Source organism: Catharus ustulatus, chromosome 3 (genome assembly GCF_009819885.2).
Source record: "Catharus ustulatus isolate bCatUst1 chromosome 3, bCatUst1.pri.v2, whole genome shotgun sequence".
NCBI lineage: Eukaryota > Metazoa > Chordata > Aves > Passeriformes > Turdidae > Catharus > Catharus ustulatus.
In genome coordinates, this window is record NC_046223.1 from 22,156,731 (window position 1) to 22,175,027 (window position 18,297).

The 18,297-nt window shown below is 37.6% G+C and overlaps 1 protein-coding gene across 11 annotated transcripts in view; it reads left to right on the plus strand.

Annotated features, from left to right (window-relative positions):
* ESRRG (estrogen related receptor gamma) overlaps nucleotides 1-16,694 on the plus strand; it is a 369,900-nt gene extending 353,206 nt beyond the window's left edge. For all 11 annotated transcript variants that reach the window (XM_033054604.2, XM_033054601.2, XM_033054600.2 and 8 more), the window contains 2 exons: nucleotides 1,736-2,005; nucleotides 12,976-16,694. In XM_033054604.2, the coding sequence (XP_032910495.1) occupies nucleotides 1,736-2,005; nucleotides 12,976-13,220 (515 nt within the window). In that variant the 3' untranslated portion in view covers nucleotides 13,221-16,694. The remainder of the gene's footprint in view (nucleotides 1-1,735; nucleotides 2,006-12,975) is intronic.
* The last annotated feature ends 1,603 nt before the right edge of the window (nucleotides 16,695-18,297 follow it).

Here is an 18,297-nt window from a genome sequence, read left to right on the forward strand (position 1 = left end):
AATTATTCGGCAGAAAGATGTGTGGAGATTGGAGAATGTGTAAATCTATTTACTAACAGCAGTGTCTGGGAGGGAGAATGGGGCTGTCACAGGACGGTGCTGCAGGCTACATTCTCTGTCCATCTGCTGCTGCAGAAAAACTGGTTCTTGAAAGCCGGCAAGGAACAGAAATGTTGGAGCTAATTGAAATCATGAATTCCTCCCTATAACCTTTGAAATTATTATTTCTTCTCCATTTCCCTCTTATTTATTTTAATCACAGATGTGTTATTTTCCATTGTCACATCTTCAAGGCTTTCCTGTTGTTGTTGGATCAGGTTTTGCTGTTTTGTTTTGTTATGGTTTTTTTTTTTAAGGCAGAGAGCTACAGTTCTATCACAAGACTCAAAAGACAGTAAGAGAAAATGAAAACAAATAAGGAGGGAGAGAAAAATGAGAGAGAGAGCGTATGCAGCCAGTTTTATGTTTCATTTTTTATGGATGCCTGGTGGTTTGGATGTGGGCTTTTCTTTTTTATTGTATTAGTTTTGCTGCTTAGTGCTTATAGAGAAAATCTTGTTTGGAGTAGATGCCTTGCAGATTTGCTAGTTTATGATATATTCTTGCATGACTGTAACTCTCGACTTTAAAAACAGAAAAATGCATTTAAGTGTAATTGAACGCCAAAAGGAATGTTCTTACAGCAGGACCCCTGTCAAAGGACATGTAAGCAACTCCATAAACAACTAAATGAAAGCCTCAGACATGTCTTAAGACCCTTTAAGAAAAGCTTGACTAATCCCCTTTGATGATTTTATTAAGTACTTGTGGTTGATGGTGCCAACTGGCAAACGGCTGCATTTCGCCAACAGGCCAGGAAAATCACTTCCTCTCCCATATTGTTTTCTAGCACCTAATGTGATTGGGATATTAGCAGTTTGATATAATAAATTAACAGGTACTGTAAACAAGAGTCTAAAAGGTAAGGCAGCAAAGATGTTTGCGTTTAGTGATCCTGTTAGGAAAGACAGCATGGAGAGGAGGGGAAAAAAAAAAGCAAAAGTTAAATTCATAAGAGGCATTTAATAAATTTTTGGTTGCCCTCACCAAAAGGATGGCATGAATGCTATTCAGCTGGCACTTCAGTGTGCCACCCTGTTATTTCAACAAGTGTAATGGAGGCAGCAGCCAGGTTAGAAGTGATTAGTGTCTTTTCTGAGAAGGTTGGGTATTGCTTTGCATCTTTTCCCTGAAGTTAAAGTTCACGAAGAATTTTTCTCTTTTTCATCCTTACCTTAATTTTATTAAAACATCAAATCTTCCCTTTTAATAAAGTTTTCTGTTTTTTTCTCCTAAATTATTCTTCTTGGATTATGGTTGTGGTGGATGGAGCAAGAAGATCCCTGTTTCACTGTTCCAGTTTTTACCACTAAGTACAAGTATTTCGGAACAAAGGAGATATCATCAAAATCACAATTGCAGTTGCAGTACCCCACAAATTAATATGATTTTTACAGGAAGAGCGTGCAAATTCCTCCTTGTTTAAAATTTTTCTTTTGATTAGAAGATGGTTGATTTTGTATTGATTTAATTTCCTGTAGTAGGATGAGACACACAAAAGCAGAAGGTAGAATAATAGAATGCATGCAAGTTTTATGACAAGGTATATAAAAACAAATGAGGATCAAATTTCCAAATGTTCTTAATATTTTTCTTGTCTTTTTGTTTGTTTTTTTGTTTTTTTTTTCCTATTCAGGATTCTCCACTTTGTCTCTAGCTGACCAGATGAGCCTTCTGCAGAGCGCTTGGATGGAGATCTTGATTCTCGGTGTTGTATACCGGTCGCTTTCTTTTGAGGATGAGCTTGTATATGCTGAAGATTATATTATGGATGAAGACCAGTCCAAATTGGCAGGCCTTCTTGACCTTAACAATGCCATACTGCAGCTGGTAAAGAAATACAAGAGCATGAAGCTGGAGAAAGAAGAATTTGTCACCCTCAAAGCTATAGCACTTGCTAATTCAGGTTGGCAGAGTGGCATGATGGTTGCTACATTTTTAATGTGTCTTTCTTTCTTTCTTTCTTTCTTTCTTTCTTAATATTTTCTGTGTGCTTGTTTAAAATAGAATTTTAGAATAAGAAATTGATAATTAGACTTTAAATTTAAAAGGCAACAAACAAAGCAATTCAAACGAAGAACAATTTTCTGGTTGAAAGTAATTGTGGAATATGTTCCTAAGGGAGTGGAGAATATTTCCACTGTATTATTTGGAGAGTGTTTTACAGGCAGAGATCTTTTCAAATTATTATAGATGTCGTTCTCCTAAATCCATTTCATAATCCAGACAAGTCTAATCATTGAAATTAAAGCAAAAGAAAGGATGCTTGAGGAATATGCTATATATTTTCTCTTTAAAGAGAACTACTGATTAATTTGATAGACTGAATTCAGGATATGGGAGGAGGAAGGAAATCCATATTGAATCTCACAAGGACCACACCTTACCTTACAGATCTTTGCATTTATAAGAGTGCTTCTGCAAAAAAATTATTACCTGTGCAGCTAGAGTTAAAAAATCTCAGAAAGAATTTTTCTTTCCTGCATTTGAATTTAAAAGTGCTGAACCAGTGAATACTGTCAGATAAGTAAAAATCGTTTGTGCTTTGTTGTTTTTCTTTTTGTGTCTCCTTAATGCTTTATTGTGGTCTTAAGTCCCTTTTAGCATTTGCATAAAGTTCACGATAGATCCCTCTTTAATGACGTGCCGATCATTAGATACCTGTGTGTCAATAACATGCTCTGATGCTATGTTCCATTGACAGTCACACCGTGCCCCTCCATCTGCTTTTGTTTTGACCCTATCTTTGAACTTTATCTTGGTTGCTGGCCAGTAGTTTTCCCTTTAATTACAAGAAGGAAACTGTCAATAAAATCTGTTAAATGGGATGCAATGAGTGGCTTGAATGGGCGGACGGCTATTTGTTCAAATTCTGCAGCATTCAAGGTATTGACAGTTTGTTTTCTGGGGCCATATGTGACGATCAATCTCAGGCTGGGCTCAGCCGCGCTGAAAAATGAAAAACCAGATTGCTTTTGCTTACTTGTGGATGACGACTTGTGATTTGGCGCGGTCCTAGTGAGATGAGACCTTCTGCCCAAATTGCCCCCCTGAGAGCCAGGACGCGTGACTGTTTTTAGAAATAATTTTTTAATTGATTTTGTAATTAACAGTTCATCTACAATATTGATGCATGAATCCTCAGATTGATAGGAGGGAAATTGTTTTCAACAATGAAGTTGTACTTTCCTATTTATCTTTGTAATGTGATTTAGCACTCTGCATTTTTAATTGGAAATATAATTCAAAAACATGCAAAGCCAAAATGCTTATTAGTTTCTTTGTAAAATATTCTCCACCCCACTAACTCTGCCCTTAATTTTAGAAAATTATCTTATTCCAGATTAAGCAAAATGCTGAAATGCCTCTCAAAGATCAAAATTATTCTTAATTGAAGATTTATTTATAATTTTTGACCATTGTAAATAGACACTTGAGGATGCTTTGCAGCTCCAGGAAGGTTATTTCTCAAAATTGGTCATGCTTAATGATCAGAGCAAGAAAGTTATCTGCAATTAGGAGTCTAAATGGAGAAGAGCTTTTGTACTTATTTAAATTCGTTAATTCAAAGGCTGAATTAGAAATACTTGTGCAGTTTATTTGCCAAAAAGGATGAGGGCTAGCATAGGCTAGGATAGATGGATATGATGTTAAATACCACTCCCACCTTCTTCCCCACCCCCCCAAAAAAAGATATGCAGTGTTTAAGTAATAATAAAAAATAACTGCTGCCAAAAAAAAGTTTAGTCATACACTGTGCATAGAGTGTATCAAAATCATCTGTAGCTTCATTAACTTCGCTGGAAATTACAACCAGGATAATGTCAGAGATAAATACAGTTCAGCATACTAAAATTCAGGGCACATTGAAGTGAAAACATTTCCTTCCCTCATCTTAAAAGAAATAAAATTGCTGTCTTAAAATGAAGCTGGTGCAAGGAGGAGTTGAAAAGTAGCCTAGCCATTCCACTTCCTTTTCAACAGTGTTTCAGATACTGACATTCAGCATTTCATCTTCAGGTTGTGCATGCACAGGATGCCAAACTTCTACCAGCTGTAGCTACACTAACCTGTAGATGTAAAATAGCACCTGTGGAATTACAGCCCACCAGTGGATACCAGGCCCTTAGTGTTTCAGTTTACAAATGCTGCTAAAACTAAAATAAAATTTCACTTGGATTAAATATTTTTGACTTTTTTAAAATAGACAAAAGCAGAGTAGCATCTTTTCATATAACTAGGAACTTGGTTAATGAAAATGTAGCTATATAAAAAAACCAAAATGCCATTAGAAAATCAACCAGTAGCAATTCACATTTTAATATCTTTTTATTGCTACTTCTGCTTTCTTCCACTGTTTATTTTTCCAGCTTAAAATATATTAGCCTTTTTATAGCTGTGGAGAGCATAATAAGAAATCTTGGATGTTTCAGACATTTTTGCCATAGCCACACTGTCTAGAAGGATTCCCAGGTTGACTCTACTGTAAACAGTGGACAAAGATGGTTTTAAAGCTCAGTACCTGTGTTAGTGATTTATGATACAGTGTCATAGTACTTTCCCTGCTGGTGTTTGGAGGCAGGAAAAAGAAATTGTAGATTGTCTTCATATCGATTGTATTTTGTTTGAATAAATACCACAAGCTTTGTTTTGGCCAACAAATCTCAGTAGAGTGAGCATTAAAACACACACTTTTCTTTAGGTCTACAGAGCCCATTTGTGCAGTGCTGGAACTGAGATAATCCTGCCATTTGGTCCCTAAAAGGTGGGGAGGAGTAGCAGTTTTTCAGGGAGATTCTCTGACAGACACTATCAAATGTTCCCTGTGCAGGGCTGGCAGTGCCACACCAACTTCCAAAAATTTCCAGAAATGCAAGATGTGGCTACGTTGTAGGTTGTCACTGATTTCAAACTGAGTGCATATAGACTCTGGGAAGTTTAAATACACATGTAAGAGCACAACACTGGAATATATGCATGTTTCAGTCGTACATACATTAAGTCTGTGCAGGCATGATTTCAACAGTTATATTTAATATGTAAATACGGAATTTATCAGGTTAGATTTAAGCATCTGCATTGATTTGATAGTAATTAACGCAGCCTTTATACTTCAGAGAAGTCACTCATTCCTTGGCATTGTCCTTGTCCTGCTGGTGTCACGAGTTCCTCCCTTCTTTCCCTGCCTTCTGTACACAAAAGCCAGGAGGTACCTGGAAGCTGCGGGACGCACCTGCCCCGCGTTCCGCCTCACACCGCCCAAACGAGGCGAGCTGGCACCAATGAGCACTTTGTTTACCCACGCAGAAAATCAGCTTTGAATGGTTTCCAAAACATGCATGTACCAATTACTTCCTCGTGTGTAAGGGAAGGTGAAATATTTGCAAAATATGCTTGAAGTGTACACAAGTGCAGGCACGTGCACGGGAACGTTTCAGCATGGAAAAGAAGGAAAGCTGAGCTGCTCATCTCTTCCATGGTAGGATGTGTATTGATTAAGTTAATACTAAACAGGGAGTTGCAGGTGAGCAATTTTTTTTAAATTGCCTGATCAGTTAGGACTAAACTGGGCCTCCAGGAAGAATGTTGCAGAAGAGCATAGGAGTCACAACTGAGACCAGAGTTTTAAGAGAGGCTCACTTCCCATCTAAGACCTAACGTAGGGAACTGGAGTGTCAAAATAGATCAGCACATTTGAAAATCTGATCTCTGTGCATCTGCTTAATAGGGTGCTGGCATCTTGAAAAAACTGACCCAAATGTGGATGCTAGGCACTTAGAAGTACCGCCTTATGCACTGTTGAAAATTTAATCTTAAAGGCTAATACTGGCTGTGTAGCCTGGACCACAAGAAGGAGAAAAGGACTTGTGCTCACCCTCACGTTTCTGGTCTTTGATATTAACTCTCTTTAAAAAAAAAAAAAAAAAATTAAAAAAATAAAATTAAAAATAGCCCTTTCAGTACAGAAGGACTGTGAACCAAAAAGTACCTTGTGCATTTTAGCATAATGAAGTGCAGATCAATACTGGTGCCAGTAAAGTTATGCTATCATCTCATCCTGATAAAAAATCAGTAAGTTCTTATAAGTTTTTTGGCTTTCCAGACACAGTGTACTCAGAGCACTAGGCTATCACCATTATATGATATTATCATAATAGAAATTAATTGGTAGAGCCCAGTAAATCACTTACTCCACAGGATGTCATCTTTATTCCCAGTGCCTGTCACAACATGCTGTATTTCATTTCTAATATGGTCCATTTTTTTCATTTTGTTTTATATAGTCATCTACTTAGTGTTTGAATTCGTGATTAAGATATATCTTGACTGGGCATAGATATATATATATATACACACACACACACATAGCTGTGTGTTGAGGGTGTATTAACAGCCTTTATTTTGACAAATAGATATAGCAAGGCCTTAACTGTTTTATACAGTTTTGTATAGAGAATAGTACAGCATAGAAGCAAATTTTTAGAGAAGTCAAAGTTTTCATGTTGCTTGCAGTTTATTTGTCATATTCCATTTTCATGTAATCAAATAGATGACACCCACAATTCTTAGAGAAAATAAACCAGTTGGTACCAGTTGCTTAATGCTGGCATTAGGAAATGGCAGCTGAGTTAATCAGTGGTTAATTAATAGTTAATCAGTGGTTAATCATAATTATTTTTTCTTTTTTTCTGGAAGCTACTCTAATAACTGAATAACTTGGACCTATTCCTCACTTAGGGAATAAGCAAATAGTATTTACATGTTAGTAGCATGAGAGTCACATTACCACTGCCTTCAGTGGTAATTGTGGTAATTTCTTGCATCTTAAATAAATCTTATCTCTTTAATAAAAAGTACTTTGAAATCTTCATTCAACATTTTCTTATAGTTGGTGTCTCACCCCCCAGCTCTATCATTCCTCTTTCTTTTTTTCCAGGCTTTTATTAGCCTTATGGTGTAGGGTTTTGAACCACTTCATAGTGTGCTGTTTGTTCTGCTTTGCAGCAAATATTCCTGTATTTATTGCCCTCACTGCCTCTCCTAGCGGAAAGTAAGCCATTTCAGGAATAAAAAAAAAAAAAAAAATGTTGGTTTACTATGTTGTAACTTCCTTTTGCCAGTGGTTTTAGTTTATTGCTAATCCAGTTAGTCCCTGAAATAAGGTCCCCATTCTGTGAAGTAATTTCTTTTCTTATACGCCTTCATTTCCTACTGTGTTTTAAAAACTGTATTGAGACTTCAGTTTTTATCTCTTCTGGAAAGTAGGCCAAACCAGGGCAATCCAGACTAAGGCCTCGTTCACAGAAATCAATCACACAAGCCTTTGTTTTCGGTTTTCACTGCCTGTAATTCCTATGGATAAGGAATTCTTAATTTATTCCGCTTTCATTTTCAGCATCTATTCCAACAGAAGTGTCTGTTTCCAATACAATACTCCAGATGTCAGACCATTTTTGCCATATTCTTTTGTAAGGGAAAATATTCTGTTTGCCTCTGTGCTTGTCTCTTAGCCTAATCATGCAGATCCCAGCAAACAGTTCTAATCAGGAAAAACAGGCAGGTCAAAATGAAGTATATTTGTTTACCCAACACAGGGAAGGCCAAAGTAAGTGTCTGGGGTTATTCCAGCTCTGGATGGAAAAAGGACAGGAATTCTTGCTGGATGAGGGAACCAAGAACCTGGTTTGATTTGTGATTGGCAATTTCCATGGGTTGCTTCTATCTTAAGCAGTATGCTTTTCAAAATGTCACTGTGTTGTGTTTCTCCTAAAAATATACAGAAACACAATGTGGGCAAGCACTTTGTGTCCTTGTGTAAATCTGGCATGTGTTTTGGGAGAGAGGGAGGGGTTCTGTGTTCTGAGAACAATTCACCCATTAATAAGCACTGCAGTAGGTTTTGTGGTGTTTTTGGATTGGCAGTACAATCTAGATAAAAAATATCACTTATACCATATTAGGATTTTTTTCATCCTTACATAAAACAAAAGCCATTTTGCTTTTTGTTCTTAATCTTGATCCCATCCAGTTCTTCCAGGATCCTACAGCTTTCTAAAAGGATTTCTTCAGTGTTGTGAACTGCTCAGCTGTATGGAATCAGAAACATCACAGCAGTTGCTGTATTTCAAGTACTTAGTGGTATCTACCTCTCCAATGTGGTTTACCAGCATCTTAATGTGTGTATTCAATGCTGCATGCTCCCTGCTGCTTGATTCACTGTCCTATTTTCTTTTTGCTGTCTGGATTTTCTGACATGAAGAAACGCTTCACTTAAGACCTGTGGTTTTCTTCCACTTTTGAGTGATGTTATATACAAAATATATAGATACCAGCCTTTAACTTTCTTCATAGTGAGGTTTTGAGAGGTTTCCTTGCCCTTAGTTCAGGTGCTTTACAGTTTTTAGCTAGTTGTCACCCTTTGTGATGTGTTCTAAATAATTCCTGGGTGGCTGGATGTTTGTTTGCTGCATTTGAGATGAAGCTTGAATTTTAAATGAGGTAGATTGTAATCTGAGTTTCTGTCTGGACCTTGCGGTGTTTTTCTTGAATGAGAACTCCAGTTTTCTCCTATTTCTGTGCAATGATCTGATCAATCAACTGATCAGAAGAGCTACTATTCTATTTTCCCATCCTGTGATGGTGAGAAAAAGCATTTGCAAGGATAGAATGATATTCTCCAGGCAGAGCTCAATGGTTCCATGTTCTCATTTGTTGATCTCACTCTCTCCCATGGGCAGCTTTGATCAGGAGCAGCTTCTTCCCCGCCAGGAAAATCCCATGTTCTCAGCAGTTGTATCAACAAGTCTTGTGTTTGTCTGTCTTCAGTTTCACCAGCCTGGTATCATCAGTTTTTGCAGGGCATTTGCCATCAAATTCTGCTGTCTTTCAAATGGCACTTTGAAATTACCCTGTTTAATTTTATTATTTATATCGGTGCTGGTTTTTTAGTGTGTTATATCTGGCTGTAGGTTTCCTCTGGATATTATCTGTGACGGATGTAATTGTAAATTATTCAGACTGCCTGCAAAGACATTTATAAAAAACCCCAAACCAAGCCATAAACTAAAAGATTTTTCATGGTATAGGAAGAACATCCAAACTCACATATAATTAAATTTCATATTTTCTGTGGAATTCTTCCTTTATTTCTATATTGTCACACAAATTGTCTGTGTTTCCTTAAATTATAGTTGGTTCTTGATGTCCATTGCTGAGGATTGGGTTTATCCCAGTACATGAACAGTATTTAGCAATGAGTCAGCCTGCTCTGAATTCACTTCTACATCTGCCAGTCTGTAGTTACTGAAAAGATTTCTGTCTTTTATTTTTCCTCCTCTTTTCCCCTTGGCTAGTTCAGCATTTTCAACCATTTTCCTTATTTTCAAAGGCTTACACCTGAGGGATTAAGATCTACATTTGTTTAATATCAGGAATAAAGTGGAAGTTCCAGACTACAAGGCTAAAACTTGAAGAAGGATTTTTGTAGAGATTAATATTTTCCTGAGCAATCTGCAAGCTGAATCATGGTCTAATTAAATAGCACAGATTTATTGAGTTTGCATTTAAACATTGGCAGACCCTAGAATGAGTACAGCTGAAATGAGTTGGAATCTTCTCTGTAAATGGGGAGTTAAATTATCATAGTAATTTGATTACATAATTTTTTAGTCTTTCAAGCTAAATCACCATTTTAAAAGAACAGTTTGAAGTCTTAATCACCACTGGAAGTGTCCCTCTCTCTGCTGTTTTTTCTTACCCCATTCCTTGTGACCAAATCGTTCCCCAGGGCACAGCTTCCTGAACTGCTCCATGAACCACCATTTGGGGGTGGATAGCTGGCTGGTCACATTCTTCCCAGCTACTAAATTAATTTCAAAGATAGCAACAATTCCATTAAATACTTTAGTACTACTGCTTCTCCATGTAAATAATTGCCCTGTTTACCAGAGGGATGGTACACAATCACCCCTGCAAGGAGAGAGCAAAAGCCCTTGTGTTTGATGTTTTCCACACAGTGGAAGAGTTTTAAAGCATGAAATGTAATAGCTGTGCCAGAGGGCAGGTTTTGATTCCTTTCTGGGGGTTGTTCTTTTCCCTCCTCACTCATTTTCGTTGTAAGTAATATGGAGAGTGTAGATGTTCCTAATTCTGCAGGCTGAATTGCTCTCCAAACTGCAAAGTTAAACATCTTAGGCAAGTTTCACCTCTGTGTGAAAAATGCATTTAGTCTGGACTCCATCCATCTACTTGCAAACTTATGGTTACTGTTACAAATACTGATTCTGGGAAAAAACAGGCCAGTTTTGTAAAGGGTTAAAAACTAAACCTTTACAGTCACATTCTCCAAAAAGACCTGTCTCTTTATGCTGTATGTATAAGGAAAAAAAATTTAAAAAAGTAATGAGACTAGTCAGTCTTTAGGACTCATCAAGGATTTGTTGCAGATAAAATGCTCCTATTTGGTTCCCCAGCAAATCTGGCCTTGGCACTATGGATCTGGGGAGAGGAGGTGTGTATTTTCTGCACAAACAGCATATGGGTTATGGAAAAATTACTTGGAGTAGCAGATCGTGTGTTCTGTAGTCCAGCAGTGAATATCCAAGTAAAGAGTAAAGAGTTAGGGAGTAAAGACAGCAATGTTTTTGGAGATTGCATTCCAAATTAAGCCTGGTGGCTGGACCCTGTGCTTAAGACATCAGTCACGTCTGTATGTGTGTGTTAACATGTCTGTATCGATTACATCTGTTTGTTGGACACAGAATTCAGGGCTTTTCTCTTATTGACACAGAATTACCATATTAGAAAACTATCAAAAATGTATGGATTCGGGGAATGGTCTCACATTAATTAGAACTAGATTTTGCTAGAAGTAATATTTGCCTGTCATCTTTTTCAGAATGTTGTAGCCTCCTTTATCCCTAAGAGAGAGATTTCTGTGTCTGTGCCTTCAGCACAGTGTACCTTGATGTGCAGCATCACATCCCAGCAGTGTATGTCTTAGCTGCGTGCTTCTTAGCGCATGTATTCACTAAGACTCAGAATTATTAAACATGTAAAATTCCCATAGGACTCCATTATGTGTAATTAACAGATAAACTGTCATCAGAATCAATAAAACGTGCTAAATGATCCAAACTTGTATATAATTAAGTGTCTGTTTTAGAGCAAGAGCTGTAACTTTTATTTTTTTTTTTCTTTTCAATTTGCACATTTGTTGTGACAATAAGAGCTGGAACACTTTTTGTTAACCTGTTACTTACTGGTTTGTGTTTCACTTTACATGTTTGTATTTGAAAGGATTTGTATTTGCCTAATTATATGAGGAAACAGTTCCATGTCAGCTTTTAGGGAATTAATCTTGGATGCATCTTAATTCTGTGAATATAATTCAGATATTTTAAGCACGTGCAAAATTTGATGTTTAATCATCAACAGGGTAAAACATGAGGCTCTGTCAAATACTGATCCAGAGCATCAGACTGCTGGTTACAGGGCATGGAAGCAATGATGGAAGTGGGTTCTTCACCATCCAGCTCCTCAGTCCTTATTCTGTCTGGGAACAGGAGCTTTGATCCAAACCCAAAAATTAGCATGCAAAGCAGTGTTATATTAAGTTGAGTTTTCAAAGATGAACTTTAATTGTTCCATGTCCCAGTTTCACTCTGAGCAAAGCTTGAACAGTGTGGCCTGTCCCTGGGGTTTGTACCCCCTTCCAGCATTTGGATTTTCATGTGGTGTTTTACTGGCTCTGTAAGTCTGTTGACCATCCCAATTTTGGTATCTGATAGAGGCTGTTTGGTGGCCTCTTTCTCCTACAACTGTTTTTCTTTAGTTGCATTCACCTCACTTTGGACCACATCAGGGTTTCTTTGGCATTTATGACTACATAAAAGTCAGAGAATTAGGGCTGTTCATCCAAAGTAATCTCAGCATGGTCCAGTAACTGCGTGTTCTCAGGGACATCTTCACTTTCTGTATCTATCCAGTTGAGGAGTTTGCAGTTATTTCAGTTAGATATTTTCTCTTTATTTCACACTTCCATTGCTTTAATCTTTTCGGGTCAGGTAGCAGTTTAGTTTAGTTCCTGGTGTGTGTTGTGTCTGGACCTGTCACTCAATACTTACACCACCAAGGCATCTCACCTGCAAAGGTGCAGGGCAGGATTTTTGCTTTGAGTCTTCTATTAAAAATGCAAAACCCTAACACTAACAAGATAAACCACTGTCTGTGGGAGTGGGAGAGAAGGATTACACCTTGTAGCTTCACCAAACAAAAGTGGTTCAGAAACATGCTAAGTGTTGCCTGTCTGCCTGAATATGCCTGAGGGTGAAAAAATTTGCTAAAGCTATCAGGAAATCCCTTCAAACCAGCATTTCCCTTGTGTTGCTGCAGTAGTCCTAATCCCACAGTAAGTGTTTCTGAGTACTGGTGATGTCCATGGCTTCCAGGTGCGCAGTGTGGGCAGCCTTAGAACCTGACACAGAATTTTGCTGAGGTTTTCCACCATAGGGCATCTTTGCTTTTTCCTTGCTTCCCTGATAAAATGTAGCCCTCCATTCCTTCAGCCCCTTGGCACTGTCATTCCTTCAAAGCAGTAACCATACAGATGATTTGGGGAGCACCAAGGGTGACTGTTCCACTAGTTTGAGGAGTATGAGGAGAAGAATTACTTACCCAAGAGTTAATTGTACGTTTGTAGTTCCTCAGCATTTCCATACGCTTTCCTAAAGGTCAATACATAAATTAATGGGTAATTATCTTCCCTCTTGTGAAAGAGGATGGGCAGAACCAGTGAAAGTGTCATGCTGCCGTAGTAGCATTATCAAACTCCTGGCACACCAGACTGAAACCTCCTGTTGCTCCTTTGTTTTGCAGACTCAATGCACATAGAGGATGTTGAGGCGGTGCAGAAACTTCAGGACGTCTTACATGAGGCTCTGCAGGATTACGAGGCCGGGCAGCACATGGAAGATCCTCGTCGTGCAGGCAAGATGTTGATGACTCTCCCGCTTCTGAGGCAAACCTCCACCAAGGCTGTGCAGCATTTCTACAACATCAAACTGGAAGGCAAAGTCCCCATGCACAAACTTTTTTTGGAAATGCTGGAGGCCAAGGTCTGACTAAAGCATCATGGGCATCCCCATCATGCACGTTTTAAAAAAAAAAAAAAAAAAGAAAAAAAAAGGGAAAATAAACAGGATAATAATGGCAAAGAAACTTAGTGTTTAATTAAGGAAAAAATGACTAAATGACTGCACTGATATTTAGCAGCAAGACTGTGAAGCAGCTTTCAACTTTTTCTTCTGTGTCTTTCTGATGCAGTTTTTTCTTTTCCTTTTCCTTTTCTCCCTTTTCCTTTCTGTTCTTTCCTTTCCTTTTTTCCTTTTTCTCTTTTTTTTCCTTTGCTGCTGAACTTTTTAAAAGAGGTCTCTAATTGAAGAGAGATGGAAGCCAGGCCTGCCAAAGGATGGAAATCCATAATATGGATGCCAGTGAACTTATTATGAACCATAATGTCCCCAATGACAAAGGAATCAAAGAGAGAAGCACCGTACCTAGCAGTACAGTACAACACGATGAACTGACTGAATGCAGTATTAGATTTCATAGGAGCAGTCTCTAATTAGACGACTAAAGCGACGATGCATCGGCTGCTTCTTATCATTGCATTTTCCATCTAGATCAGTTACAGCCATTTGATTCCTTAATTGTTTTTTCAAGTCTTCCAGATATTTCTTAGGTTAGCTACGATGTAACTTTTTCAGGGAATAGTTTAAGCTTTATTCATTCATGCAATACTAAAGAGAAAGAAATACTGCATTTTTGTGCTGGCTTGAACAATGATGAACAATAATGAAGGACAAATGAATCCTGAAGGAAGATTTTTTTAAATGTTTTGTTTCTTCTTACTAATGGAGATTTTTTTGTACCAGCTTTACCAGTTTTCAGCCATTTATTAATGTGGGAATTTATCTTACTAAAGCAATAGTCGAAGGGAAGGTGCATATTATCACGGATGCAATTTATGTTGTGTGCCAGTCTGGTCCAAAACATCCAGTTTCTTAACATGAGCTCCAGTTTATAACTAAATGTTCACTGACTCAAAGGATTAGATTACACCTGCAGTATATCCGAGTAGTCTGCCATACAAATGCTCCATGTCAAATACCAATCCGTAACGGTGTCAGGAGACAGCGGCTGCGCAGGGGCGCGGTCGCCGCGTGATTTCTAACTGCTTCAGTTGCAAATGAACGAGATACGACTGCCTGTTTGCAAAATTGTAACCTCACACGCAGAAAAACCCTATGAACCAATAGTAGCTTAGAGGCCACAAGGCAAATACCGCCGTTTGCAAAATTAAGAAATCAGAGTAGTAGACTTCTGACCAAATTGAAGAATTTAACACTTCTATACCTTATTTATTGATTTAGATTTTCGTTTGTAAATGGCGATCTTTAACAAGTAGCTAAACCAGTATATGTGCTTTTCAACCAGTATTGTCACAGCATGAAAGTCAGTCAGTTTCAAGACTGTTACGAGGTGTAATCTAATGTATAAACCGATTAGATGCCCCCAGAAAACTACAGTCGCTAAATAACCAATAAACAATAACCTCCATCAAATGCTATACCAATGTACCAGTGTTAGTAGCTGCTCCCTGTACTATGTGAACATCCTTATTCTATGTACACAGATGTAATTAAAATTGTAATCCTAACAAACAAAAGAAATGTAGTTCAGCTTTTCAATGTTTCATGTTTGCTGTGCTTTTCTGAATTTTTATGTTGCATTCAAAGACTGTTGTCTTGTTCTTCTTGTGGTGTTTGGATTCTTGTGGTGTGTGCTTATAGACACAGGGTAGAATTAGAGACAATATTGGATGTACAATTCCTCAGGAGATTACAGTAGTATATTCTATTCCTTACCGGTAATAAAGTTCTTCCTAGTAATAATTAAGAGATCGAAACTCCAAACAAATACTCGTTATGAACAGATACACACTGAAATCATAATATTTTCAAAACAAGGGATAATTTCTGTAACAGTTTATTATAGAATACCAATGTATAGCTTAGAAATAAAACTTTGAATATTTCAAGATTATAGATAAGTCTAATTTTTAAATGCTGTAAATATAGCTTTTATTCAATCATCTCTCAGATGTTGTTATTAACTCGCTCTGTGTTGTTGCAAAACTTTTTTGGTGCGGACAAGTTTCCAAAACTATTGCTACGTTGTGTGCTTTAAACAAAATAACAATGGGCCGATGCTCTCTCGGCCTCATGCTAGGAAAAAAAAAACTGTGTATCTATCATTAGCTATATGGGACTATATTGTAGATTGTGTTTTCTCAGTAGAGAAGTGACTGTAGTGTGATTCTAGGTAAATCATCATTAGCAATTCATTCAGATGGTCAATAACTTGAAATTTATAGCTGTGATAGGAGTTCAGAAATTGGCACATCCCTTTTGAAAAATGTCAAAAAAAAATACAACTCCTGGGAAAAAGGTGCTGATTCTATAAGATTATTTATATATGTAAGAGTGCAAAAAAAAAAAAAGTTTATTTTCCAGAAAGTTTGTGCAGGGTTTAAGTTGCTACTGTTCAAGTACACTATATATATATAAATATATAATATAAATATTGTTTTTGCTGTATCACATTAAAGAACTTGGGCTTCAGGGTCAAAAGCCAATCAACTAGTAGTATACAAAAAACACACAAAAAATGGAGATGTGTTAAAGGCACACGGTGCAAACTTCAGTTTTCATTTTCTGTAATTTTTTGGAGCTGCAAAAGAACAAGTATCTCAAGACTGTAAAACCATTAGCTGAAACTTAGCTAAAAAACTGCACGGGCTTTATAATGTTGTTCATCTTAAACCTTGCTGGAGAAGAGTTCTTTCAAGACCACTTACTTAATGTGAAGTGTTGGGAAAATTTCAAAGGGTGTATGTTTTAGCCATAACAATTTAATTTCTATTTTTGCTTCATTTTTTAATTTTTTCTTATTTAAAGCAATATGATTGTGTAACTCCCAGAAGTTACACATTTGTTTCAATCAGATCAGATTGTTGTATTTATTCCACTATTTTGCATTTAAATGATAACATAAAAAGATATAAAAAATTAAAACTGCTATTTTTCTTATAGAAGAGAAAATGGGTGTTGGTGATTGTATTTTAATTATTTAAGCGTCTCTGTTTACCTGCCTAGGAAAACATTTTACGGCAGTCTTATCGTGCAAAGATCGCAAAAGGACAAAAAAATTAAACTGCTTATAATAATCCAGGAGTTGCATAATAGCCAGTAGTTAAAAACTGAAACGAAACAACAAATGAAAACAAACATGTCTATAGCTGTAGATGGGCTTCACATCTGTATAGCAATCAACTGTATATTTTTGTGATGTGTATCATACCGTGTGCTCCAACCAATGTCCATTTGTGTAAATGTATTTATTTTATATTGTATATATTGTTAAATGCAAAAAGGAGATATGATTCTGTAACTCCAATCAGTTCAGATGTGTAACTCAAATTATTATGCCTTTCAGGATGATGGTAGAGCAATATTAAACAAGCTTCCACTTTTGATTGCTTTTATTTTATTTTTTGTGTTGTGGGGATTTTTTTGGTTTTGTTTTGTTTTTTGGAGGAGGAAACAGAGCAATTAGCCTTGCCTTTTGTTACTTCCATTCAAAACGGAGCCAGCGTTTGCACTTCTCCCTTAAAGTATGATATGAGTGTAAATAAATGCTATATAAAGCCTTGTCAGAATGAATTCCAGTGTGGTACAAGACATTTTGCATACTCTTAAATATGCAAAATGTCTCATAGCACATTAGAATTCAGGCTGGCAGGCCTTTATATAGCACTTATTTAATCTTAAAGCATCTCCACATCAACCTGCATTACTCAAAATCATTGCTTCTCTGTCAATGTCATAAAAGAAAACTTTCCCACTATTTTAAGATCACATTAATTTCATATAGAGGTAGTTTTTTGCTTTCTCCATCAACAACCGAGTCTATCATTCATTTCCTACTGCAGGAGACTCCTTTAATGTGTTCTGAGTAAAAATAAAAAATAAATTAAGAAAAAAACCTGTATTACTTGATCCAGTGTTGCTGAATGGAAGTAAGCAGCCCCCAGAGCAGTGAGACAGACTGGTGTGAACGAAGATCCCCGAAAGCTGTCGGGATCCAGGCGGGTGGAGCAGCGTGGGGGCACAGGGGCCATAAATGGGCTCTGGGCTCCTTTCCTCGGAGGGGCTGCAGCCCCCCTCGCTCAGGCTCAGCCCCTCTGTCCTGTGGACCCTTCTGGAACCATCACAGAAGTGCTAATGTGTGCTTTTCTTGCTTTTTAGCCTATCTTGATAGCGTTTCGTCGTCGTGTTCACCAGTGTGTTTCTCACCTTCGCTCCTGGCCGTCCTCAGGAGGCTCTGGCTGATGGCACAGGGGCTGTCGGGGACGGGAGCTGTGTCAGCCACGGCACCGGGGCAGCTCCAAGGGCTCCTTGTGCTTCACAGCCTCCAAGTGCCAACACAGCCAGTGGCCCCCCTGCCCTGCTGCCAGTGCTGTCTGTGTTCTAGCTGTCTTGGGAAATAGGGGGACTTTTTCTGAGTAAAAGGAGCAGCAGGGCAATAGGAAGATGAATCCTGCAGAGATGATCAGAATTGGGTTTTAGTGTTGACACTGCTGTGTACACAGGCATCCACGCATCCATACACACACAGAGTGTGCGTGCACAGAGTTGGCTTTCCCCTTTTTTAGTATTTTCCCCTCTTTTTATTAGTTTCCTGATTTTTAATCATTGCAGAGTACCTCTTCAAAAGAAGACCTAATAGTGCACCTTAAAAGTGAAAAAGGCAGTGTTATGAATTTTCAAATACAAAAGGAAAATAATCTATAAAAAGTGGCACTCCTAGATTTCTTCAACATATGTTTGAGCCTAATCATTGACTAAAGTTTTCATGTGCAGTTAAAAATCGTGCTTTCTGTACCATTTTTCATGAGAGGACCATGAAGCACCATAGAACAGAAATCGAGCATCAGAGAAGAAAAAACACATGACTCTCAGATGAAGCCCCTTCAAGGGCTCTGTCTCTGCAGAGTTTTTCTGGGTTGTTTTTTTTCTTTTTTCTCCCTATGCTACCTGCAGTAAAGCTAGGATGGGCACAGAAATCCATTGGAAA